Below are 27,649 nucleotides of genomic sequence, written 5' to 3'. Positions count from 1 at the left end.
TTACTACTGACCGCAAGATAAAGTTCACACCACGTCCTGGATGAAGCCAACTTTTCTGACCTCATTTCTTACATCTACACACAAGTGCTCCTTGAGTTTCATCGGTCAGATCACAATTTCCTAAGGAGTCTGGCGCAGTCATGGCACTCTGCCTGTACTTCTGGGGTCCACAATCCCCTCTATCCCACTTCTCTATATCTAAACTCAAGAGAGCTTTCAAGATCTTCTCAGCTTCTCCTTTTCCTGAAGCCCTTCCAGGGCAGCCCTATCCCCTTCTATGTCTCTCGGACTCCTGGCTGGATTGATGCTGCCCTTTATTTGGCAGTTAAGCAAGCCTCTCTTGTGATGAAGCCCCTACTAGTCATAAAGTTATAAAACTATGTTGCTGGAAAGGCTGTTACCATTCAGTTCATCCAGGACTCTCTTGTAGGCTGAAGAGTGGCCGAGTCAGGGGTTGAACTCAGACAACCTCACCATCAGCTCAGCAGTCCTTCAGCTTTGTCACACCTGTCTCATGGAATGCTGTATTTTTATTGACCTTAAATTATTTTTTATTTGGCATGAGTGCATGGTGTTACATCTGCACAAAACAGGAGTATGTGTCAGGGTCACCTAACTGCTATAACAAACACCCCTCCACATCAGAGGTCAGTGGGGTCAGCAGCTGGGGAAGCGGGGAGTCTAGACTGCTTCAGGAGTCCCAGGTTCCTTCCATCTTTTGACAAGATTACTTTTGATATGTGGCCTCCAAAGTTACTGCCAAGGAGAGTGGAAATTCACATAAAGGAGATTTGTACTTGCCAGGCATGGAAGAGCAATTCACGCTTCCACCCATATTCCATTAGCCACATGAACTTGGCTGTGGGAAGTCTGGCAACTGTTGCCCAGAAAGAAAACAAAATGGATTTGGTGAGCATGTAGCATTTTACTCTGTCATGTTAAACATTTACAAAATGTCAGATCCTTTCACCATTTTTCTTGTATACCTCCATTAGAAAATCTGTAAGTTTCTTATGTGATGTTTTTTGTATGCACCCCTCTCCACACCTCCAGTGCCTTGAACATAATAAGGGCCCTAGTTGAACAGTCACTCACAAAATGTCTGAAGATTATATCATATGCATCCTGGTGCACTGGGCAAGCCTAGTGTGGCATTGACCTGATGCATAGATGGAACTCAACGTAGGGCCAGCATTGGAGGAGAACAGGCTGGCTGGGAGGATTCCTGATCCGTGAGCTTGATGTATACATACAGCTCTCCAGACCATTTTATTTTCTATGTGTGTTCCTTAGTCATTCAGTGAGTATCCTTTCTTCTTCTTCAGCGAGGAAAACATACTACTTTTTGGAGCCTCAGGTGTTACGTCATCAGATAGTCTTGCTCTCCTCCAGTGGCCGAAGCTGTAAGTCAGCAAACCCTATTGAGCCTCAAGTATGGGCCAGGTGCCAGCAATACAAGGATGAATAAACATGTCCCTTGCTTTGGAGAAACTGAGTTCCATAACTAAAATTAAGTGCTTGTTGGAAGCATATGTAAAGGCGATGAAAGACTGTTTCCTCAGAGAGACGAGGCAGAAAAGAGCATAATAAAAACCAAACTTAACAATAATAGATGGTTAAGTGCTACATTTTATTTTTAACTAAATTAAGCGAAAAGCCTTCTCAGATCTTTTTTTATTTGACTTAGCCAAGAGATTGAAAAAGAAAGAGGACAGTGTCTTATGATAATTTGCTAAGACCATGTCAGACAAATATAACATCTTGTACCTCTTTTGTTCTTCTAAAATCAGACGTGTCAGAAGAAGTGGGTACAGAACTTTCTCCCAGTAGAAGATCGGAGAAAATGGAAGATACCTCAGAAGAATGTGAAAATACTTCATCTTCGGTTGCATTTGAAAATCTCAAGGCAAATGTAACCGATATAACGTTAATTTTGATAGTGGAGAATGTAAGTGGCCTGTCCAGTGATGCTTTTCAAGTGGAAGTATTACAGGATTTTGATGTTGCTGTAGTTACCTTTCCAACGCATGTGGGTAAGATCAAGTGATCACGCATTTGCCAATCTTCTTTGTGCCCCACTTTGGGATTTGAGACACCCAGCTAATTCAATGTCTCTGAAAGCTTGACTTTTTCTCTTAATTTGTTAATAAGAAATTAATATAGGTTAATATAGGTGCTTTTTTATTTTGAAAGAGAAGCAAATTTGTTTTAAAACTAAATTCTGGTATGTTCAGTAAATCAGACTTCATCGTATGAGTGTGTGTGTGTGAGAGAGAGAGAGAGACAGAGAGATGGAGAGAAAGAGAGACAGAGATAACACACCCAAAAAGAAATCTAAAGTCTAAACTTATAGAAGTGATTCAAGCAGAAGAATCAGCATTTTCACATGCATTATCTCACTGGGAGAAGTAAACACTGATCTATGTTACCAAGCTGGACTAACTGGAATGCAATAATGCTGATAATGGCAGACACTCATCTAGAGACACTGTAAGCCAGGTACTACACGAAACTCATTGCATGTGTTAACTCATTGGTTCCTTTTAACAACCTTTTGACATTGTTACTACTCCCCATTTTACAGTTGAGGAGACAGAGGTGCAGAGATGCTAATAAATTCCTGGATTTGAACCCCATTGTCCACTTCTACATAGCCTCTTCCCTTATGTCCTTTCCTATGTATTTTTCTTAGTACTTTCATGGTCATCCTGCATGCAGGAGAGGAAGTGTACGTGATGCAGGGAATGAGGGCTCTTCAAGGTCTGTGTGAGGAGTCATGTTCAGAAGGACCACGGAGTTTTCCAATCTGAGCCCTTGCTATGCCATGGCCGTGGCAGGAGGATGGTCGTGAAATCAGAATTCTAGCTCTGCCATTTGACTACTTCTCGGAGCTTATCCCAGTTATTCCCCTCTGTGCTTGACTTCTGTCCTCAATAGAGTGGAGGAAAAATGACCTACCTGATACAGCTTCTAAGAGGATTAGATGAGACAATGTGTGCAAAGCTCTTAGTATATCCCCTGACACATGGTAAAGACTCAACGAAGGGAACTATTCTTATGTCAAATCTATAAGTATTTCTTATAAAGGAAAAATTAAGTGGACTTGCTTTTGTTCATTAATCGAAAATCTTGAACGCCTACAATGTGCCAGGCACTTGTTGAGGTGCTGTGGGTACAGGGATGAATAATTCTTGGTCCCTGCTCTTGAGGAATGCCTATGGAGCTGGAGACCCATATGTAAATGAAAAATGAAGACACAAGAGAAGAAGTTGCCTGCTTCCACGTAAGTGGCAGGCTGTGGGGAATGAGAGGAAAGGGGACCCAAACAAGGTGGCTTGGTTTATACTCTAGTGGCCCTAGTCTCCCAGGTCCCCAGTACACTGTTGTTTCCTGCCACTGCTCTTCTCTCTGCAGGAAAAGTTTCCTCCCCTAATCTATCTGCTAAACTCCTCTTTGTCCTTCAAAATTCAGATCAGCAGCCACTTAACTCTGGCAATCCTTGTGGGATTCCCACTATTTGTCTTCCTGCCACATCTGATCCCACAATAGGCCATTTGTGTGCTTTCAAGACCCCCACCCCTTCCTAGATGGTAAATTTTCAAGGACTTATCATATTCATTTCTCTATCCCCAGATCCTAGCACAGTGCCTGGCTCATTGTGAGCCCACTATCGATATTTACTAATTTGAAAGAGATAAACAGGGTCAGTCCTGAAAGAGGAATAGGACAGGATTTTAAAAAATCCAAGAAGGGCATTTCAGGTACAGGTGGTTATACATAGCAAGGCAAAAGAGAATAAGGTTTTCAAAATAATGACTAGTTTTTGTGACAATAAAGAAAATAAAAGGAATGGCAGAGGGTAACCAGAGGTGATGTTTGGAAATTAGTTTGGAGTCAAATAGCCAACCAAGGGCATTTTAAGGCTAGCTAAGGGAGCCATCATAGGTCTTGAGAAAGGAGGAGAGTGAGAGATTTGTATTTGCAGAGAGAACACTCAGGTAGGACGTCAAGGTGGGTGGGAGAGAGCTGTGCCTGTAGGAGGGACACAGCTCAGCGGCAGTATGCCAGGTAAAACATTTACATGTGTGTTACTCTTCAGACCAGGAGTTTTAAGTGTGTAAATTCTCATATAGAAATGAAGACCTTGCCTCTAAAAATTGAGCACTTAGCTATCTCCTTTATCTCAGTTAATATTCAGACAGTTTCTTCTGTATAACATAAAAGTATGATCATAATTTTCTGATGGATGGATGGATTGACCGATTGATTTTGATTTGTAGATGCTGTGAAATTTGTTGACAATTGTGTCAGGCACCACTTCGTGAAACAACTCCAGCTTTCTCCGAGACTTCTGGAAGTGACAAGAACAATCAGGGTTGAAAACCTGCCACCTGGTGTTGATGACTATAATCTGAAAAGTTTATTTGAAAATCCTCAAAATGGAGGAGGGAGAGTTGCCAGTATTGAGTGTTTGCCTGAAGAGAATTCGGCTCTGATTGAGTTTTTTGACAAAAAAGGTAATGTCTATGAGCCTGATTTTGTGAACCTACCTCACAGACTCTAAGCCATTTTAGCAGATCTTAACAGTTATCAGTTGAGTTCTGATGCATTTTATTTTTTAATTCATAAATTTCACTGGAAATCCAATTAGTAATCCTGTTCATCTGGGATATGATAGTTAATGAGTCCAGTGATTTCAACTTTAGAGAAGCAGGGCCCAGTTTTGAAAGATACAAGGAGATTCTCTCATGAGTCTCTGCCTATAGTGAAAACCCCATAATTCTTACAATCTTTGAAATACTGTATTTAAAAAAAGATGATCTGTGTTTTAGCTGTATACTTGGTAGAAATTCTCAAGTTAATTCCAATAAGGTTGGGTAAAGAAATACTCAGAAACACATACACTTCCTTTAATGTGTCACTACTTCCCCTTCACTTGTCAGTGTCATTATTCAGAAATTAATAGGGGTGGTCCAGTGGATGTCCGCTGGATTGTTCTTCTTGGCACCCCTGTGAAAACCATGTTCAGCTGAACCTTAGAGAAACACTTCTGAGGGTTTTGTCGATACTTGATTGCCACTAGATTGCCAGTTCTCTGAGGCACATACAATGTCAAGTTGGAGATTCCACTTGATGTTCAGAGGTGAAGGCTGAGGAGTGGGAATTAGGGGGCCAGCCTCCTTAGGAAGAGAAGGAACAGTGGGTCTGGGACCAACAGGGGGAGCATAAGACACATCACCCACTGAAGATAAACTGCTCCGTGGGGGATTTGTGGAGGACACTCCCTTTGGCTTTGAAGAGTTGGGGAAACTGGGGTGAAGGTATGCTTTGGCTTAAAATGGAATGAAAGTCCTAGTATTCCTTGGACAAGGGGACAAAAGAGGAGCTTCTGTCACAATTTCTTTCAATCTCCCAGAGTTTGGGCTTGGGCCCAGGCAGGGAGCTCCATAAAGCTGCCTACTCTAGAAGCGAGCCTCCCATTTATGGTGGGGCTTCAGACCTTTTGAAGGCCAGGGGCAGTTGGGTGTGTCCTCAGAATGTCTACATTACCCACGTAGGACTAATAATAGGAACTATTTAATTGGGGTGGTTTTATGCAGAGCCACACATGTGAGCAGTAGGGCACTCGCAAAGGCTCCCTTTCATCCTGACCTCTTTGTACCATCTGACTACGCTGACCATGCCTCCTCATCTAAACTCATAACTCTGTTCTCTCTGATCTGAGATACACCGATTTTCCCTTTCTTTCTTTGGCCGCTCCTTTTTATAATTATGACTTACGTTTGCATAGCTCTGCAGGGTGCTGCAAAGTGCATTCGCAGACCCTGGTCTGTGGGCATTGCTATGACTGTAATCCCTGTTCTATGCATGAGAAACGGGCACAGAAAGGGCAAATAACTTGACTAAGTTTACACAGCTAGTAAGTGACAGAGTCATTATTTGAACCTGGCTATCTGGCTAATCTATGCTCTTAAACTCTCCATTCTTTGCCAGTCATTTGCTCACCTATACCATTAAGGGTTCTTACAGGCTGTCTCACCCCTTACAATGGGTTATTAGTAAGGAGGCCAACTGTAGTTAAAGCTGGATTAAAAACACAATTTACTTAGCAGTGTACATTTTATGTAGATTATTTGAGAGGAATAAGTTGAGCACTTACTCTGGAATTAATTTTGTTCAGTTTTACAAAATCTGATTCACAGAATCTTAAGGAAAAGAACTCTTATCTAATACCTACTCTAGGTTAGATCTTTTGCTGTGTTTTCTGCTACAGTAGCTCACTGAATCCTAGTAATGCCATGCTTTTGTAACTTTTTCTTGAAGATGAGGAAACTGGATGGAGAAGTTAAGTCACAGTAAGGTGACATCTTGATGGTTCTTGAGTCAGACAGATCAGAGTTCAAATCCTGGCTTTGGTGCTTACTAGTTTTGTGATCTTGGGCAACTTACTTGATTACTTTACTTTGTACATATACATCTATCTATCTATCGATCGATCGATAGATTATCGATCGATCGATAGATAGATGTATATGTGTGTATATATATATGTATATACAACATATATATATATATATATATATATATGTATAGAGAAAGAGAGCACAGGTGGAGGGGCAGAGAATGAGAGAGGGAACCTTAAGCAGATGCCACACTGAGTGCAGAACCTGACGTAGGGCTTGATCTCACAATCCCAAGGTCGTGACCTGACCTGAAACCAAGAATTGGATGCTTAACTGACTATGCCACCCAGGCACTCCTATGCATGTTTTTATGGAAGTATAGTCGACACACAAGGTTACATTAGTTTCAGGTGGACAGCACAGTGATTCAACAACTCCATATGCTCTGCCCACAAGTGTAGCCACCATCTGTCACCCTACAGCGTGATCACAGTATCATTGATTCTATTCCCTATGCTGTCCCTTTCCTCTCTATGACTTATGCGTTCCATAGCTAAAAGCCTTATCTCCCTGTCCTCGTTATCCATGCATCACAGTGGCTGCACCAACTTACATTCAACCAATAGTGCCTGAGGGCTCCTTTTTCTCCACATCCTCACTGACACTTGTTACTTCTTGTCTTTTTGATACTAGACACTCTGATTGGTGTGAAGTGATACCTCACCATAGTTTTGATTTGTATTTCCCTAATGACTAGTGGTGCTGAGCACGTTTTCATGCAAGTCTGTTGGCCATCTGCATGTCCTCTTTGGAAAAATGCCTATTCAGGTCCACTGTTGGGCAAGTTACTTGAACCCACCAAAGTCTGTTTTCTCATCTGTAAAATAGGGCCCACATTACTACTGGCCTCAGAGGAATTTGTGAGGATCAAATGAAATTATGCCTGCAATGTGCTTGGCACATCGTGGGTCCTAAGTACACATTAGTGGTCCCAGGTCCTGCCTAGGCTTGGAGCCTTTACAGAGCCACATTGGGAAGTTCAGCCTGTGGTTCTTGGCCTCTGAAGGCCATGTTCTTTTGATGACGTCTGGCTCCAGGCCTAGGAGACAATCATGTACAAGGTGAAGTTATTTTTAACATATCTCTGCAAGGATGTTATTTTAATCCAAGTTGTTATTGGAAAGCATTCTAATTCTCTTCCTTCTTAGACTCCCTGTACCTGTCTCATAACTAATACAAGAGGAAGAAGAGTATGCCCTCCCCTGCCACACACACACACACACACACACACACACATCCCACTGTAGGGACTGCTCCCATGGAAGTGGCAGGAGAGGGATTATAGCAAGGACAAGGGGGAGGTACAGGACTTACTGAATCTGAGGTCCCAGGAGCTGGGCTCTCCAATGGCTGTGAGGTGATCTTCTTTGGAACCCCTGGTAAAAGGGGCAAGAGCGTGGGCTTTGGGTTTAGACAGACCCTGGCTCAAATATGAGCTCAGTTATTTGTCCTTTACATCACCCTAACTGAGTTACCTAACCTTCCCTAGCCTCAGTTTTATCATTTGTAAATAGGGATGATAATAATCCTGCCTCTCAGAGGGCTTCTAGGAGGCTGAAATAAATAAATATATGGAAAGCACTTAGAATGGGTCTGACACATGGTCAGCTCTGATAATTATTGTTATACTCCTCCTGTTACAGGTATTAAAGGAATCTAAATCAGCTAGGAAGCGTAAAACTGTAAGACTGTACAGAAAACAGCAAAATAGCTTGATTCTTACATGAGCTTTGCTTTGGGCACCAGAATATTCTTTGCACTGGGGCAAACATTACCCCCATATTTGTGAACACATTTTTATCTATTTATTAACCTGGTGGTGATATATTGGTGTTACCAGAAAACAGAAAACAGAATTTACTTAACAGAATTTCAACATAGAGTGATCTTGGTTGGAAAGTGTTCCATTAAGCAAGGGATAGCTATGTAGGATTAATAAAAATCAGTTTATAATAGCATGTTATAACATCATAATTTTACAATCATTCGAGTTTTTTTCCCTAGGAGAAAAGTGTTGTTGTTTTTTTTTTTCACTTGAAACATGTTAACACTGGGATTACTTTATTTCTTTCCTTTTAAGTGTTACACACCATCTTGACCAAGAAACTTGACCTCGATAATATGCCACTCTTTGTGTTTCCATACTACACCTCTTTGGGCACGGCCTTGTATGGAAAGGAGAAACCTCTGATCAAGCTTCCAGCACCATTCAGAGAATCATTAGATCTTCCCTTATGGAGGTTCTTACAGAAAAAGAGGCATCTGATTGATGAGATAAATGAGGAAGCGATACGTTGTCACAGTGATCTACTATGGTCCGAACTCAGATGTGAAGTTACCATCAGACCTGCAACCACATTATTCTGTCTAGGTAGACTGAGAATCAGGAACTGGAAGGAAGATGTTTCCACAGCATTCTCTAGCATCAGGTCTAAATATAAAGTTACCCCCTTTAAAGTGGATCCCATAGTGTGGGACACCATAAAAAATAATGTAGGAGACGACAGGATTTTGATTGAATTTGATACCCTTAAGGGGATTGTAACCTTAGTGGGGAGATCAGAGGATGTACAGAACATTGAGCCACAAGTCAAGGAATTAATAGAAAGTACCACGCAAAAAATTAAAAGAGAAGAGCAAAGTCTAAAGGAGAAAATGGCCGTTTCTCCAGGAAGGTATTTTCTTTTGTGTCACAGAGATGTCCTTGGGCGTCTCCGCACCAAGTGCCCAGAAATGGAGATTTGTTATGATGAAGCCTCTCAACACGTGTGTTTCAAAGGCCTCTACACAGACGTGTATAAAGCCAAGTGTGAATTACAGAAAGAGATGTGCACCATGGTTCAAAAAAGCATCCAGCTTCCCCCTGAGATTTTCCAGTTTTTGCAAAAAGGAGACTGTACAGAATTCTCGAAGTCTCTTTTCATGGCACAGAAAATTCTTGCCGTTTATGAGCTAGAGGGTAAAACTGTTCTCTTAATTGGCTATTCCCCTAAAGTCCTGTTGGATGCCGAAAAGCAAATGGTCAGTGCCTTCACTTACAAGCGCATCAACATTGACGACCGGGAAGTTCTAAATGGCAAGAAATGGAAAGCGCTCACTCACAGCTTGCAGAAGAGACACAATTCCTCCTCAAAGACTGTAATAATCGATGAATTAACTTCAGAAACCAAAGCGGAGGTCATCATCGCGGGCTGTGTGAGGGAAGTGAATGAATCCTATAGCTCGCTTTTTGACTTTGTGGAAAAACACACGAAAATAGAGAGATTGATTAGAATAAATCCTCCCGTGGTCATTGATTATTTAAGGATAGAAAAAAAGCCATTCTGGCAAAAGATAAAGACAACAAATGTTCAGGTAATTTTCAATCTTGAAAATAAACAAAAGGGCATTTTACTAATTGGGCCAAAGGCCAAAGTCCTGGAGGGGGTGAACATCGTCAGGCAAGCCATGGATTCCATCTGTATTGAAAACGTCCATATCGATAGGCCATTGGTCAGTCAGTTCTTCCAGGAGAAAGCACAGTATTATAAAAGAGAGGTCAAACGGTTGTTTGGATGTTCCATTGACCTACAGGAGAATGGAGGGGAGGAGGAGGGAGGAGACAGGGATGGGCAGAGCAGCGTGTCCCGGGTGGAGCTGGCCCAGGGAGTCTCGCTGACCATGCCGCAGAGCAGCGTGTCCCGGGTGGAGCTGGCCCCGGGAGTCTGGCTGATGGTGCAGCAGGGCGACTTGACCCGGTTTCCTGTCGAGGTGGTGGTAAGCACCGCCAACGAGGACCTGCAGCTCTGCAGCAGCCTGGCAGCAGCTCTTTCAAAAGCAGCTGGCCCCGAGCTCCAAGAGGACTGCGACCAGATAGTGAAGACAAGGGGCAAGGTCCCCCCGGGCAGTGCCGTCATCTCAAAAGCAGGAAAGCTCCCATACCGCCATGTGATCCATGCCGTGGGGCCCAAGTGGAAGGACGACGAGGACCTGAAGTGCATGCTCCTGTTAAAGAGAGCTGTAGAAGAAACTCTCCGTTTGGCTGAGACACACCAGTGCCGGTCCATAGCCATCCCGGCCATCGGCTCCGGAGCCCGGGGTTTTCCCTTAGCCCGGTGTGTGAAGGTGATTATTTTGGCTATCAAGAAAAACTTCCAGTTTAAGCAGGACGGACACACCTTGAAAGAGATCTACCTTGTGGATACAGCTGAGAAGACTGTCCAGGCTTTTGCGGAAACAGTGAAAACCGTATTTGAGAGTGTCCCGTCTCGGACAGGTCCTCTGCCCGGTTTATCACAGGCAGTTCAGCCGGTCTTGACAAACGTTCCTGGAAACAGACAGATTTCGTTGTCCCAGGGAAACCTGAGGCTCCTGCTGGTGGAAGGAGATGTGCAGAATGCTACCGTGAGTGTCCCTTCTGTCCCTGCCTGTAGAGCCCCCACAACTCCAGCTAGCCTATAGCCCAAGGCAGACTAGGACCCAGGGGAAGAACCCCTGCTCTCCCAGCCTCGGAAGTGGTTTCCTCGAAGACTGGGAGGCTTTGCTGAGGCACTGACCCACAGAGACTGGCCAGTCGATTGTGGGAACTGCAAGTGTACTCAGATCGTGAGGTTGCCAGTAAATGCAAAACCCCACGATACTATCTTACCTTTTTACATGTATACTTTTTCAGTGCCTTTATACCTGTCACATTTTGGCAAATCTAAGGTTAATTTCCTGTCACATTTGCGGAGGGCAGATACCAAAAACTTAGAGCATTTGATGTGGGCAGAGGACAGGAATCTTGTCAATGATGCCGAACCAGGGTGAACTATAGTCCTCCTTGGTGACCCAGGCCGTGCAGCTTTGAATATCACTTTTCACATTCCTTCTCCTCTCTTTTCGTGGTGTTCTTGGTCTTGATCCCAATTTAGAAAAGCTCTGTCCGATCAAACCAGTCTGCTCACAGCTCCAACCTCCCCGGTGTATCCCCTCCTATATGACTGCCCTGCTCTCTTTGCTTGCTGCCCTGATTCCTGTTTCCCAGACCCCATAAGAGGCAGCAGCCTCTGCACTCTTTCAGAAACCCTGTGCTGTTTATATCTTGCTTTTTGACAGCTCTCTGTCATCCTGGAGTGTTATTTAAATAAGTCATCTTGTAACCCTTTGCCTCAGGTGGCATTTCAATCTCTGAAATTAATCGTCATTGCTTCCCCCCTCTAGTGTCAAACCCAGGGGCTCAAATATAGAGATCCTTTGGTGAATGCTCTTTGTTAGTATCTGAAACAAATTGGTTTTGTCTTCAAGGTTGATGTTCTTGTCAACTCCATTCCCATGAATCTCAGGCTCAATACAGGGCTCCTTTCTCAGGCCCTTGTGACAAAAGCGGGGCCAAAGCTCCAGGAGGAATTGGACAGAGTCGGCCAAGCAGTGGTTGTTGGCATGGGCACAGTTCTCCGAACCAGTGGACACAATCTGCACTGCCAGAATGTGCTTCATGTAGTGGCTCCGAAGTGGAGAGATGGGTGCACGTCTTCACACAAGGTGCGGCCAAGTTCTAGGCTCTCTGGGAAACTGGGTCGCCCTTGAGACCCTCCTCTCCGTATAACGTAGGGTGGCTTCTGTCTGTCTCAGTATCAGCGGGTTCTACTATGATGGCTATTTCTTTCAGCCATAGCTGACTTCACCTGAAGACTAGTTAATGATATAAATTGATTACATTGCTCAATCATTATTGGGGCACAGGGAAGAGTTATTGAAGATGACACAGCTTCAGTGAGGATAGGAAGGTGAGGGCATGAAGAATGAAAGAGAACGAAGGATTAGAACAGTAGTTGCTTTGCGTCTTTCTTTCCTTGTTGAGTGAGTTTGAATCTTTTTAGAGGGTCTCTGATGTTCCCTTTTCCTTGTCTGCTGTGTGCTTTTCTTTCCTTTTTTGACAGCCCTTAACCTCTTTTGAGAGGAGAAGAGCAGACAGAGATCACAGTCAAAGTTGCTAAATTCTTGTCCTTTTTGTTCTAACTCCCATTTCTAGGAGATATGCATAAAGATGTGCTTTGTCCTTTGCAGGTCATGAGAGACATAATCAGGAAATGTCTGGAAATCACTGACAACTTGTTCTTAAGATCAATTGCATTTCCAGCAATAGGAACTGGAAATCTGGGGTTTCCTAAAACTGTTTTTGCTGAATTAATAATTTCAGAAGTATTAAACTTTAGTAGCAAGATTCAACTGACAGCTTTACAAGAGGTTCAGTTTCTGCTGCACCCAAGTGATCACGAAACTATTCAGGTACAGTCTCACTCATTTCTGGTTATTTTGGCAGCCGAGAGCTAACGTTTTCAAATGTCTTGTTTGTTTGTCTATTAGGTGGTTTCTTCCATATATTTCCCGTATAGGAAAGTGAAGGAATAGTGTAGACTAGTTGTAGCACAGGAAATATCAAGCAAATTTATGGATATAGAAAAAAAATTAACTTCTTATTAAGGAGAACTCCAAACATAAATAAAAATAGACAATGGTAGAATGAACTCCCTTGTACGCATTACTTGCCTTCATAATTATCGACCCATGGCCAGTATGTTTCATCTCTATCTCTATTTATTTCCCTCCTTCCTATATTATTTCCAAACAAATCCTAGAAATACATTACCCATAAACAATTCAGTATTTATTTTAAGCAATAGGATTCTTTTTAAAAAGTAAAATGACCACAATACTATTTCACACTTAAACTGAAAATCATTCCCTTATTTCCTCAATTATCAAGTCAGTGTTCAAATTTCCACTGTCTCACAAATGCCTTGTTTTGTCTTTTTTTTTTTAGATTTATTTATTTATTTGAGAGAGCAAGAGTGCATGCATGTGTGCGTGCACTTGCACCGGGGGAGGGGCAGTGGGAGAGGGAGAGAGAGAATCTCAAGTTGACCCCCCTGAGTGCAGAGGATCCCCCACCCCATGGGCTGGGTCCGATCTCATCACCCTGAGATCATGACCAAGTGGAAACCAAGAACCCAACACTCAAATGACCAAGCTACCCAGGTGCTCCTGCCTTATTTTGTTTTTATAGCTTGTTTGTTTGAATCACAATTCAAATAAGGCCTGTACATCACAGTGGAGCTGTCATCCCTCAATCCTCCTTTAATCTATAGGATTCCCTTCCATGTGAACATAGAAAATTTAGTACATAATATAAAAGTTGTAGTCCTCTAAGTAAGAGAAGAATGGTTATGGTCCTGTAAATAATGTTAGGAGAATGTTAGGATGAGATGCAATTGAAAGATGTAGTTAGAATGAACTCAGCACATCCCCATGGGAGTAGGAGAGTTGGGACTAGAAATACCAGCACCATCTTCTGCTCTAGAGAGTCCATCAACCAACAGTCCACCTTTACCCACGGAGCTTGCCTGCCTGCCAGCCAGCCTGGCCACCCCTGGAGTCCTGTGAGCCTGGGATCCTGGCTCTGTAGTCTCCCCACATCCCCCTCCCATTATTGGATCAATCTTTTAGGAGAGACGTTACTTATCCCCACCCCCCACCCCAAATCTCTCTTGCTTGTTTAAAGGAGGAAGAAAGTAATGATTTGAGGATGTTCCCACCAGGCAAAGAAATGGAATTCACAGGTTCATTAACCCTAGAATACATACACCAGCCTCTTACTTCAGAGAACACTAGTCCCCAAGAGATTCCTCTCCTGGGACAAATAAGAACTAAAAAAATGGAAGTGGTTGCTGTCATTGTGACTGTCTTTCTCTTAACTACTGTGTTTTTTACAACTGGCAAGATACTTGCTTTTATTGATTATGAAACCAATACTTCACTGTGGAAACTTTGAACCTTACAAAATGCGTACATTTTTTTATCGCATTTCATTGTAATCTTCTTTTATACATGTGCACCTTTAGAAGTGGGATTATATAGTGCAATTTCATATCATTCTTTTTTTAATTTAATAGTATAAAAAGAGAATTTCTCTATTCCACTAACTATTCTTTGAAAATGGAATTCTTAATGGCCGCTAAACATTTCAACACACGGATATACCAAAATTTATTTAACCATTTCCCTGTTGGATTTTTAAACTGTTTTGTTTCTTCTCTGTTACAAATAGTGTGTAATGAACATGCTTATATTTATAACTTTCGTCACCTATTTAATAGTTTTCCTAGAACGCATTTGTAAAAACAGAATTATATGTAGTATTTTCATAATTTCTTTGAGAGTAACACTTTGAGAGTTGTTCTCTCGTAAGGATGTGTTCACGTAAGATCAAAATCCCTGATGAATCAGATTTATTCATCTACAGAGGACTGTAGTGGTCAAAACTGTCTTTGTATTTCCAGGCATTTTCAGATGAATTTGCCAGAAGGACGAATGGAAATTTTGTCAGTGCCAAAGTGCCCAAGGCTGAAGATACACAAGGTTCAGTAAAGCTATGAGATGAGAAATTATTTCTAGTTGCTGAATAACTAACTGTTCAGTGAAAGACAATAGTGATGATTCTAATGAAAGATTCAGCTAGTGATAAAGAAGATATTAAATTATATCCCATACCCCTGAGTATGTAAAGCATTGGCTAGGCTCATGTGATCTGAAGGGAAAGAGCAGACGGGTAACTTACATAATCTCTACAGTGGGCTTGTGAGTAGTGAGGTGGCTACCAGTGTCTAAGGATGATGTGACAGGTGTTTGCAGGAACGGGTACATTTAGAGAGACAACACTAACCAAATGCTTCTGCTGTGTCAGAGCTGCTGATGCTGGATTTGACTTTATCCAAACTCCCGCTTAGAGTCTGCTGAGGCTTCTTGAATCGGAATGTGTATGTTTCCCATCAAAGTTGGGGATTTCTGTCATTCTTTTTTTTTTAATTTTTAAAAAATTATTTATTTATTTATTTGACAGATCACAAGTAGGCAGAAAGGCGGGCAGAGAGCGGAAGCAGAGAGCCTGATTCGGGGCTCGATCCCAGGACCCTGAGATCATGACCCGAGCCGAAGGCAGAGGCTTAACCTACTGAGCCACCCAGGCGCCCCTCAGTCATTCTTTAATTAGTTTACTACACTAGTCTCTCTCCAGTGCCACAATAACATGGATGTGAAGTGTTTTGATAGCATTCCATGGACCCTGGGATCTCTCTTTTATTCTTCCTCTCCTTTTTTTCGTCTCTTTTCTCTCTGTTCATCATAGTCAATTTCTATTGACCCATCTCCAAGTTTGTGGACTCTTTTCTCTGTCCACTGGACAGAGAAAAATCCTGTGATTTTTTTTTTTTTACTTCAGATACTGTATTTTTAAACTCTAAAGTGTCCATTTGGTTCCTTTCTTTATGGTTTATAAACTGTAAACTGCAGAGTGTCCTCTTTTTCCATTCATTCCAGATCATTTTCAGGCACTCGGCTGTGTTTGCCTTGACCTCAGTTATCACAGATGCTTTAAAGTCTTTGTCAAGTAATTCCAACAGCTGGATCATCTTGAGATTAGTGTCTGTAATTGAGTGTCTTGATTCTTGAGAACTGGTCACGTTTTCCTGGTTCCTTACAGGACAAACCATTCTGGGTTATAGACTGGGCATTTTAAATATTAGGTTGTGAAACTTGGGTCATATTAAAATCTTCTGGAAAATGGTGATCGTTTTGTTTGTTTTAGCAGGTGGTCAGTCAATTAAGTTAATTCTAAGCACTCTGTCTCATCTTCTGGGTGGGCAGCAGTTCCAATGTTAATTTAGTTCTCAAGGTCTTTGCCATGCAGCTTGGGTCTGTCCCCACACATGCAGCTCCAGCTCTGTGTTTGTACACAGAATAGGGGCTACCTTCTCCAGCTCTCACCTATCTGGGACTCCTATACTGTCTGCTCAAGGGAGCCCATTTTCTAGGTCCTCTGGCCAAAAACACAGGGTTCTCCGGGAGCTTAAGCTGCCTGTTCATCTGCCTCATAATTTTGCGGGTAAGGGTTGCCCTTATGGGCAAAGTGGAGAGACAAAGAGGGAGAGAGAGAGAACCACAGGTATGGCCCATGCACACACATACAGCTTTTTAAAAAAAGAATATTTAATGCTGTGAAATATATCACATAGAAGAATGCTTAAATCACAGATATTGAAATCAGTAGTTATGAAGCATATTTTTCTATATTAAACCTCTATCTTTTCTTAAGAAATAGAGATTATCATAAATAAAATTTTGTGTAATTTACCATTATATAAGCATATTAATAAATAGACTGATGTATACTCATGTAAGCACTATGACTTTCTTATTATGTGAATACCCTTTTTAAAAAAAATGAACTTATAATGTATTATTTGCCCCAGGGGTACAGGTCTGTGAATCGTTAGGCTTACACATTTCACAGCACTCACCATAGCACATACCCTCCCCAATGTCTATTACCCGACCACCCTCTCCCTATACCCCCCGCCTCCCAGCAACCCTCAATTTGTTTCATGAGATTAAGAGTCTCTTATGGTTTGTCTCCCTCCCAATCCCATCTTGTTTCATTTTTTCCCTCCCTATGTCCCACAATCCCCTGCCCTGCCTCTCAACTTCCTCATATCAGAGAGATCATATGATAATTGTCTTTCTCTGACTAACTTACGTCTTTCAACACAATACCCTCTAGTTCCATCCACATCATTGCAAATGGCAAGAGTTCATTTCTTTTGATGGCTGCATAGTATTCCATTTTATATATATATATATATATATATATCACATCTTCTTTATTCATTCATCTGTTGATGGACATATAGGTTCTTTCCAGAGTTTGGCTTTTGTGGACAGTGCTGCTATAAACATTCAGGTATACGTGCCCCTTAGGATCACCACATTTTTATCTTTAGGATAAATACCCAGTAGTTAAACAGCTTTTTTTTTTTTAAGAAAAAAAATTTTTTAACTCAGAGAGAAAGTGCATGTGCACACAGGAACTGGGGAAGGGGCAGAGGGAGAGAGAGAGAATCTCAAGAAGACTCCCGGCTGAGCATGGAGGCCCATGTGGGGCTTGGTCTGGCCACCAGGAGATCATCACCTGAGCCAAAATCAAGAGTAAGACACCGAACTGACTGAGCCACCCAGATGTCCCCACATACATGCTTTTCAGAGCATAAGAGCCCTTTCTTTTCATTCTTCCAGACAGAAAGACAGAATGCCTCTCAGAATTTTGGCTCCCTGTGGTGCCACTGTGGAGCTCTGCAACTGGGCTCATCCTGAGGCAAGGCCTGAGTTAAAAAAAGGAAAAATCTGGACAGCAATGAGGATTCCTTCTCATACTCTTCAGTTCACAGGGACCCTTTTTCTAATCCTCTGGCTGCAAAGATAGGGATTCTTATGGCACAGTTCTGCAACTGGGGCCACCTTGGGGCAGTGCTGAGAGGGAAAATTTCAAGACAAAATAAAATGAGAAACTCTTCCAGCCCCTTACCGGTGGCTTCTTCAAGTTCTGACTCCCTCTTCCAGTCTGTTTGTTTAGTTTTCAGGTCTCGGTTAGTGGTTTCTTTGTATTTATCCTGCATTTTTCGATGTAATTCTTGAGTGGGATAGGTGCGAGGGGGCCTGACATTACCTTGGCCAGCAGCAGAAGTCCACATTTGATACTTACTCTATTTTATAATCCTTTCTCAGAAACTGACCATCGCTGAGGTCAGTTCGACCATTCCCTGTCCCCTACATTATTTAGGAGTCAGGGCTGGTTAAGGGCTGGAGATCGGAGGGGAGGAAGTATGAGAGAAATGCATCTGTAGAGTGTGAGATCTGAGTCATTCTTGCTGTTGCCAACTTGTTTAGGGACTCCATTTCCTTTCTTCTCAGGTTTCCGTGGGGCTATGTCTAGCCCTAACGTAGATGTGCATGAAATGAAAATTGGTCCCATCACCTTCCAGGTGGCCTTTGGAGATATCACTAAAGAAGAGGCTGATGTGATTGTAAATTCAACATCAAAAGCATTTAATCTCAAAGCAGGTACTTTACTTGTAGGATCTGAGTAGTGTTAATAGTCAACTGTCCTATAGATGCTATAGCCAAACTGGTTTCCCCAACTTTGGCTCATCAATAGTAATAATTTTAAGATTATTTAGACATGGTCTCTAATAATTGGTAACATGTAATTTATAAATTTTTCTTCTTTCTTATCAGAAATACCCAGGTTATGGGATTCCTTTGATGCTTAGGAAAGCTTTTTTAGATAATAAAGCAATCATTCTGATCCAGATGTAACTATTCTGATTTTTTTCAATTCATGTTTGTAAGCCTCTTGCTTTTCTCCTATAGGGGTGTCCAGAGCAATTCTAGAATGTGCTGGACAAAATGTGGAAATGGCATGTTCTCGCCTAGGTAAGGCACCATACTGTTTTTTGGTCCAAAATTATAAGTAGTAGGCTGACTATGGGAGGCTTTGGAGAGGCTGGGGAGAGTCTTGGGATTGGGGAGACAACATATGAATCTTAAAATCATACATTTGACCAAAGAGTTCTAATCATAGACCATTAGAAGTGAAAAGTAATCTCACACTTAAAAAGAAAAGATAAGAAAGATTCCTCAAAGACCATTATCTTAGGAGTCTCTTTTCACATAAAATGCTTTATATGGCAAACCAAACATTTTGCTTTCTAAATAATCAAAGGATGGATTCGGTATCTGATTTTGCATCTCTCTGTCTCGCGTCTCCCAGCTGAAAAGGGCAACAATGATTACATAGTTACCGAAGGTGGATTATTGAGGTGCAAGATCATTGTTCATGTCACTGGCGGAAGTGACGTCAAGCAATCAATCTTCTTTGTTTTGCAAGAGTGTGAAAAACGGAAATACTCATCAGTTTGCCTCCCAGCCATTGGGACAGGTTTGTAACCTCTGGCTATCAAGGCATCCCCCTTTCCTTCGCTCTGGTGCTATTAATATAGTCAATATAGTCAATGCAGAGTCTGAGTCAAGGTGGCTCCTCACCCCAAGGCAGCCCCTAAGAGAATAAGCAAGGACTGTGGGTGGTTTAAGGAAGAGGAGAAAATGAAAACTGAGGATAGTGTTGAATATTAGAGTCCATTTGCTCTGTACTATGGGAGGGAAGAGAGAGGAAGGGAAGGAAGAGAAAGAAAGCCCATCATCTCTCCTTCTTATTCCTCTGTTTCTTTTTTTCCCTGTCCCCTACATTATTTAGTCTTTAACTCCCTCCTCCTTCCCTTCTCCATGGAGATCATCAGAGCATCGGCTTGTACCTCCCAGTACTCTGAGATGAGTACTCCTGGCCCTCTCCTCACACCTCTTACATAGTCGGCTGTGTGAGTTGGCCTTAGGACATCTCTGCACAGAAGCCTCTCAGTCCCCAGAGTCTAATGGGTTCTGGTTCTAATGGGTCAGAAATACAACTCCAACTGTCTTCTTTTCAGCCTACTTGCCTCTTTTGTTTTCCTCAGATGACATAACAGTTGTGTTAAGTCTTCATATATAAGGATGGCGCTGCGGGTTTATCATGAGTAAGGTGATGCTCTTTGAGGTCTTTCCCCAGGAATCGGAGTCATGGGTGTTGATTATGAATTTCTGGTTGGTTTCCCCTCAGAGAGCTGGTCAAGGGAGCAGATAACTCTCAGACTTGAAGTGGAATGTAGCTGACTGGTCCCAGAAAGACAGTACTCTGCACTGGACTAGTGATTCCACTGCGCAGGAATCTCTTTGAGTGTCTCACGCTCACATTCTAGGTCCTCCAAAAACCATTTAACCAAACTTCTCACCTCAGCTTTCTTCTAGTCTTCTGTTATTTTAATTTCTATAATTCTCTACCATTCCTCTTAATGTCCCCACATGGAATGCTACATCTATGTTATTACTTTTATATTTCTGAAAGTATAATTTATAGTTCCTTTATGTTTTCATGCCCCTTGTGGTATTATCCAGATTGGCAGTTTAGCCAGCATGTTTGTCTGCCTGTTTGTCTGTCTGTCTCTCTCCTCTCTGTCTTTTATGGACACCCTCTAATGACTCACCAGTCTCTGTCTCCATTGATTTTTTTCCTGAGCTCGGTCTTGTGTTCCTACATAAACTTTATCTGGGCCAAGAAATCAGACAACCCAAGGGTGACCCAGCCCTTCCCAAGAAAAACAAGGAAATGAGGATGTTTTAGTTTTGCATGCATATGTGATTGAGTATTTCTGGGTTACTGCAAACCTGTTGTTTCTTTCACTGACCTGGCTACATTGCTGGTCTGCACAAATACATCAAGATTAGCAGATTCTCCTTGTTTGTCATCTTTACTAATCTCTATCACCACTTGAGCTGCTCCTTAGACTAATGGATGGGGGAACTTTCTCCTTTAGTGGTGTTTAAGAGTTGAGGTGGACTGCGATTGAGGCGGCTTCTGGCAGTCAAAGAAGCCCTCTCCTTCCTACCTTACACATACCTGCCTAGGGGGAGAGAGTGGGTGATCAGTGATACTTCTAGCACTTCAAGTTCAAAGTAGACTGTGAACTCCAAGTTCAAAGCAGACTGTGAACTCCAACTCATTGCCTTGTCCTTCCTCTTATATCTCTGGTCACGTTAAAAACATCACTTTCTACCTAGAATCCTTGATTCTATCCTCTTGATCACTCCTACGTCCATTGGCTTATTAACTAATTTGATTAACTATTTCCCAAGTGGCTGCCATGTGCCAGGCACTGTGCTTAGGCACTGGGGACAGAAAGCTAAGAAAAGGGTCTAGTCCCCAAGGAGCACCTAGCCTATTGTGAGAGACAGACATGTAAACAACTGCAGTACAGCACGACTCAGGGTGTACATAGCAAGGTGTGTGTGTGGCAAAAAAGGGGGAACCAAGGGTTGAAGATAAACCCAGGTGGCCACTAGCTCCTGGTGACTTCATTTCCCAACTATCTTCACAGTCCCTGTACCAGACTCTTCATTCTCGCCTCTTCTCTTTGTCCAGCTCTTGTCTTTTGCCTAAAGTTTTATTGTAGCCTCCTATCTAGACCTGGGATCCCTGCCCCAGTTTCTCCTCCACATACCTCACCCCTGAATTTGCCTTGGAAAAAAAAAAAAAAGGATCTCAAAAACAGATCTTTTCCCCTGAACACACCAGACTGAACATACCACACCCCTGTTACATAGTTCTGTCTGCAATAGCCTTTTCCTCAGTTTCTCATACTTGATTGCTGACTACCTCTTCATGTCCATATATCACACCCTTTGTGTTCTAAGTGACTAGATGAGAGTGAGCCCATGATGGGACATAGTAAATGTTGAGAGTGAATGAATGTATCTGAACTCTCCCATTTAAATTCTTCCAAAAATCGTGAGATAATCATAGCTTTGCAAAGGAGAATTTCTCTTTTCGTGATCACCTAATCCAAAAAACTGAAGGACCCCTCTTGCTCAGTCCTGTATGGGATTTGTCTACTTTCACACAAGTGTCTACATAGCCAGGCCAAAGTGGTCTACTCTGATTTTGGCAACAACTGTGGATGCCATCAAAAGGGAAATTCCAAGTGGGCAGTTAGTCTATGATACTGGGTTGGCCAGGGGACTTTGGTATTGCTCTCCATTGTCATTTGCCAGCTGCCATTTATTTGTATGTGACTGCTTCCATGGCTTTACATGGGAGTTTTCATGATCTTACCTAGGCAGTAGACTTGAGAAACAAGATATGGAACATGCTGGGAAAAGGAAAAGACTTGCTGTAATGACCACCTTGAAACCAGCAAATAAGCTAAAATGCTCACTGAGTATGCTAGAAAAGACTTCCTAGAAGTTTGTGGATAGCTGGTGTACAAAGAATTATAGATTATAACAGATAATTTAGAGCTCCAAGTGTCTTACAAAAATCAGTTTAGCTTGAATCAGGTCCCCAAAAACATCTGGAAGAATAAGGAGACATGCATCTAGTCAGGTGATTATGAGCAAAGAAGAAAAATTATTGTTCTTTTTAAAGAGCATGAGTTTAAAAAAAAAAAGAGCATGAGATTTCAACATATATTTGCATTTTTTGCTTTTTATAGACCCTTGAAGACATGAATGAGTCCAAAAATGTTATTTGTGCTTTGTAACACAGAGGAACACAGTGAGCGAGTGTCAGCTCAACAGAGGAGATACAAACATCAGATATCAAAAGCTAGATATCCTGGGTCCTTTGTTCATTGTTGGGCTATTGGCTTCCTGACGTCCTGGAATAGCAGCTCCCTGATGCATCTAGGGCTTCAAAAGTGTAGGGGCGCCTGGGTGGCTCAATGGGTTAAGCCTCTGCCTTCGGCTTGGGTCATGATCCCAGGGTCCTGGGATCGAGCCCCGCATCGGGCTCTCTGCTCTGCAGGGAGCCTGCTTCCTCCTCTCTCTCTGCCTGCCTCTCTGCCTACTTGTGATCTCTGTCAGATAAATAAAGAAAAATCTTTAAAAAAAAAAAAAGTGTTTGCTCATGCATTTCTAGAAAGGCCATCCTGTGACGATGAATGAGTTGGGCAGTGGGCATTCATTCTGTGAGGACTCAAATCCCCAAATTATTTCTCAGCTTTCCCAGTTGGGTCTCCCTCACCCCAGTTTTTATTATCTGCGTTTCCAGGAAATGCCCAAAAAGACCCAGAGGAGGTTGCTAATGCCATGATTGATGCCATCGAAGACTCTATCCAGAATGGAATGCTCCAGTCTGTGAAAAAAGTTAAAGTTGTTATCTTTCTGCCTCACCTACTGGATGTGTTTTGTGACAGCATGAAAAAAAGAGAGGCATCTCTGGCTTCTCTCCAGCCATCTTTGAGGTCTAAATTGACATGTGAGTTGACCATTTTTTAATGAAATGCCTGTTCCTAATATTGATGTCATATGAGAAATAACTAATATTTAACAAACTGTCAGAAGGAGTAATTAAGAAAACAATTCCATTTACAATTATATCAAAAAGAATGAAATACCTAGGAATAAGTTTAACCGAGAAGATAAAAGACCTGTACTCTGAAAACTATGGGATGCTAATGAAAGAAGTTGAAGATCACACAAATGGAAAAATACACCATGCTTATGGGTTGTAAGAATTAATATTGTTAAAATGTCTGTGTTACCCCAAGCAATCTAGATTCAGTACAATCCCTATCAAAATTCCAATGGAATTTTTCACAGAACTAGAACAAAGAATCTTAAATTGTATGGACCCACAAAAGACCCCTAATAACCAAAGCAATCTTGGAGAAAGAAGAACAAAGCTAGAGGCATCACACTTCCTGATTTCAAACTACATTAGAAAGCTATAGTAATCAAAACAGTATGGTATTGGCATAAAAACAAATAGATTAATGGGACAGTACAGAGAACCCAGAAATAAATCTGTGAATATACAGATCTGCCTTCACTTACAATGGGGTTATATCTGATAAACCTACTGTAAGTTGAAAATGTCTTAAGTCAAAAATGCATTTAATACATCTCACCTATAGAACATCATAGTTTAACCTAGCCTACCTCTTTTTTAAAAAAAATTTTTTATTAACATTTAATGTATTATTAGCCCCAAGGGTACAGGTCTTTGAATCACCAGGTTTACACACTTCACAGCACTCACCATAGCACATACCTTCCCCAGTGTCCATAACCCAAACACCCTCTCCCTACCCCCCTTCCCCAGAAAACCTGTTTGTTTTGTGATTAAGAGTCTCTTATGGTTTGTCTCCCTCCGGATCCCATCTTGTTTCTTTTATTCCTTTCCTACCCCTGAAACCCCCCATGTTGCCTCTCAACTTCCTCATATCAGGGAGATCATATGATAATTGTCTTTCTCTGATTGACTTATTTCACTAAGCATAATACCCTCTAGTTCCATCCATGTCATCACAAATGGCAAGATTTCATTTCTTTTGATGGCTGCATAGTATTCCATTATAAATATATATATATATATATATATATATATATATATCTCACATCTTCTTTATCCATTCATTTGTTGATTAGCCTAGCCTACCTTAAACATACTCAGAACACATTAGCCTATTTTATAATAGCCTGTTTTATAACAAAATGTTGACTGTCTCATGTACTTTATTGAACATTGTAATGGAAGTGAAAACAGAATGGCTTTGTGGGTACAGAATAGTTGTGAATGTGTTGGTTGTCTATCTTCATGATTGCTTGGCTGGCTGGGAGCTGTGGCTCAGTGCTACTGTCCACCATCACAAGAGTGTGTGGCACCATATATTACTAGCTCCGGGAAAGATCTAAATTCAAAATTCCAAAGTGCAGTTTCTACTGAATGTGTATAATTTTCATATTATCATAAAGTCAAAAAATCATAAGTTGAACCATTGTAAGTTGGGGACCATCTCTGTAGAATAAATTCACTTATTATAGAGGATAGAGGAGCCAAGAATATACAATGGGGGAAAGGATAGTCTCTTCAATAAATAGTATTTGGATGCTTGCTTCAGCAGCACATATACTGAAATAAACAGTGCTGGGACAACTGGACAGATACATGCAAAAGAATGAAACAGGATTACTATCCTATACCATACACAAAAATCCACTCAAAATGGATTAAAGATCTGAAACCATAACACTTCTAGAAGAAAACATGGGGAGGAAGCTTCTATACATCAGGCTTGGCAATGATTTTTTTTTTTATTTGACACCAAAGCGCAAATGGCAGAAGCAAAATAAACATACGGGACTACCTCAAACTAAAAAGCTTTTGCATGGCAAAGAAAATCAACAAAATGAAAGGCAACCTATGGGATGGGAGAAGATATTTGTAACTAATATATCTGATAGGGGTCAGTAAACAAAGGGATTAATATATAAAGATCTCATATAGCTCAATAGGAGATAAATAATCAATAAATAAATAATCTGATTTTAAAATGGGCAGGGGCACCTGGGTGGCTCAGTCGTTAAGCATCTGCCTTGGGCTCAGGTCTTGATCCCAGGGTCCTAAGATCAAGCCTCTTGTTGGGCTCTCTGTTCAGTGGGAAGCCTGTTTCTCCCTCTCCCACTCCCCCTACTCGTGTTCCCTCTCCTGCTGTGTCTCTCTGTCAAATAAATGAACAAAATCTTTTTTAAAAAATGGGCAGAGGCTCTGAATAGACATTTTTCCAAGGAAGAAATACACAGATGGCCAACAGACACATCAAAAGGTGCTCAACATTACTCATCATTGGGGAAATGCAAATCAAAACCATAAAGAGATACACCTCACCTGATAGAATGGCTATTATGAAAAAGATAAAAAACAAGTGTTGGTGAGGATGTAGAGAAAAGGAACTCTTGTGCACTGTTTGTGGGAATGTAAACTGGTACACCCACTGTTGAAAACAGTATGAAGGTTCCTCAAGAAATTAGAAATAGAACTACCATATGATCCAGAAAATTCCATTTCTGGGTATTTATCTTAAGGTGACAATAAAAGAAACTATTTCCAAAAAGATATCTGCACCCCCATGTTCGTTGCAGTAGTATTTACAAAACCAAGACATGGGAAAACCTAAGTGCCCACCAACAAAGGAATGGATAAAGAAAATGTGGCATATATATCTATCTGTATCTATATACACATGCATATGTAGCATGTATGTGTATATTACACACATGCACACAATGGAATATCATTCAGCCCTAAAAAAGAAGGAAATCAGCCATTTGTGATAACATGAATGGACCTAGAGGGTACTGTGCTAAGTGAAACAAGACAAAGAAGGACAAATACTGTATGATCTCACTTATATGTGGAATCTTAAAAAACAAACAAACTCATAGACACAGAGAAGAGATAGGTGGTTGCCAAGTTGCCAGAGATAGCAGGGGTGGGGTGGGAGATGAGGATGGGTGAAACTAATGAAGGGGGCCAAAAGGTATAAACTTGTGGATATAAGATAAGTAAGGCATGGAGATGTCATGTTTAGCATAGTGACAAAGAGAGGGAGGGAGAGAAAACAATAGCTTATCTTCCTTTCTTTTCTTTTTTTAGCATTTATGAAATCCCCAAGTCCATTTCCACAAAAGCAGAATCCGTTGGTTTTGAAAAAGAAAACAGAATCAGCAAGTTTTCAGGTGTGTGGTGAAAGTGAAAAATGTATAAAAAACGTTGTCTCCTGGATACAGGATTTGATCACAAAGGAACTATGTCCTTACACCAATGAAGATGAGTGTATCAAAGATTTTAATGAAAAAGAATATCAGAAATTGAATGAGCTACAGGAGAACTTAAATATTGCCATTTGCTTGGACTATAAAAGACCCTTGATTGAAGTTTTTGGAATTGGCAAAGATCTGACACAGGCTAGAAATGCAATTGAGGAAATGATCAAAGGAATGAGATTGGCCAAGGAACAGAAATCCCAGGCAGAGTTAATCGGTGAATTTATAGAATGGCAATATTGCAAAAATAGTACTTTTCAGAGTTTTGACAAAATAACCAATCTGCAATTGGAGACTGCATGGAAGGCAAAGAAAAGGAAAACTGTTGTCAAAATTAATCATCAGAGCTACACAGTGGACCTGACTTCACACACGGCTACAGATGCAAAAGGACACAGTTTACTTGTTCAGCGTCTCATGAAATCAGAAGGTGAGTCGGATTGTGGGCTTGCTATCCATTATTTTACACCTCCTTTGGATTTAACACCATTCTGTACATATGTTGAAATTGTATTCACGTAGATAAAATTGAAGCAACCCTTATGGAATGAAATAGAAAACTTGGTCTCTAAGCTAAGGAGCTTATGTCATGGACAGGGAGATGTAGCATGGGTGCACTCAACAGCCCTAGGACGACCTTCTTAATGGTGTCAGACCCAAACCTTGCATTTGTTCCTGTCTCTACAGTTTACATGCTTCCCAGAGTCAGTTCTGCTGTGGAGGTAATGGCTGCTTCAGTCAGGAGATGGAAAGCCATGGGCTTTAAAGAAGAGTGGCCTAAGGTTTTCTAGAACAAAAGAAGACAGCCTGGTCAGAGTGGGCACTCTCTGTGTCTGTGACTGATAACCCAGGGAGGATTGGGAGCCTGTGGGATCTCCTCCCAGAATTTACTTCCTCCCCTGCCCTGAACATAAGGTTTCCTTAAGGCACACACCAGGAAAAAGACTTCAGATTCTCTGACTGGATCTGCCCCCCATGAAGGGAATGCTTGTGCTGTGTTATTAAATTATGACAGATTAGAGACCGAACAGAATATGCAGCTGAGTTACACTACACAATTCTCAAATGTAAGCGTGATCGAAACTTACTAAGATGCAGGTACCCAGGCTCCATTGCTCTGAGAGTTTCAGTCATAGATC

General features: G+C 41.5%; 1 protein-coding gene across 2 annotated transcripts in view; it reads left to right on the top strand.

The window, feature by feature from the left end:
* The window catches only part of PARP14 (poly(ADP-ribose) polymerase family member 14), a 50,940-nt gene that overhangs the window by 16,231 nt on the left and 7,060 nt on the right, over positions 1–27,649 (top strand). The window contains exons 4-14 of one of the 2 annotated variants that reach the window (XM_044252208.1): positions 1,791–2,033; positions 4,281–4,517; positions 8,545–10,847; positions 11,730–11,966; positions 12,492–12,713; positions 14,765–14,843; positions 18,228–18,377; positions 18,687–18,749; positions 19,087–19,254; positions 22,954–23,160; positions 26,341–26,940. In XM_044252208.1, the coding sequence (XP_044108143.1) occupies positions 1,791–2,033; positions 4,281–4,517; positions 8,545–10,847; positions 11,730–11,966; positions 12,492–12,713; positions 14,765–14,843; positions 18,228–18,377; positions 18,687–18,749; positions 19,087–19,254; positions 22,954–23,160; positions 26,341–26,940 (4,509 nt within the window). Of the gene's footprint in view, positions 1–1,790; positions 2,034–4,280; positions 4,518–8,544; positions 10,848–11,729; positions 11,967–12,491; positions 12,714–14,764; positions 14,844–18,227; positions 18,378–18,686; positions 18,750–19,086; positions 19,255–22,953; positions 23,161–26,340; positions 26,941–27,649 lie in introns of those variants that run through there. The other variant, XM_044252209.1, reaches the window with a different exon arrangement.

The sequence above is a fragment of the Neovison vison genome, chromosome 6 (assembly GCF_020171115.1).
Source record: "Neovison vison isolate M4711 chromosome 6, ASM_NN_V1, whole genome shotgun sequence".
NCBI classification, from domain to species: Eukaryota; Metazoa; Chordata; class Mammalia; order Carnivora; family Mustelidae; genus Neogale; species Neogale vison.
This window is presented reverse-complemented; position numbering and strand designations above follow the sequence as displayed.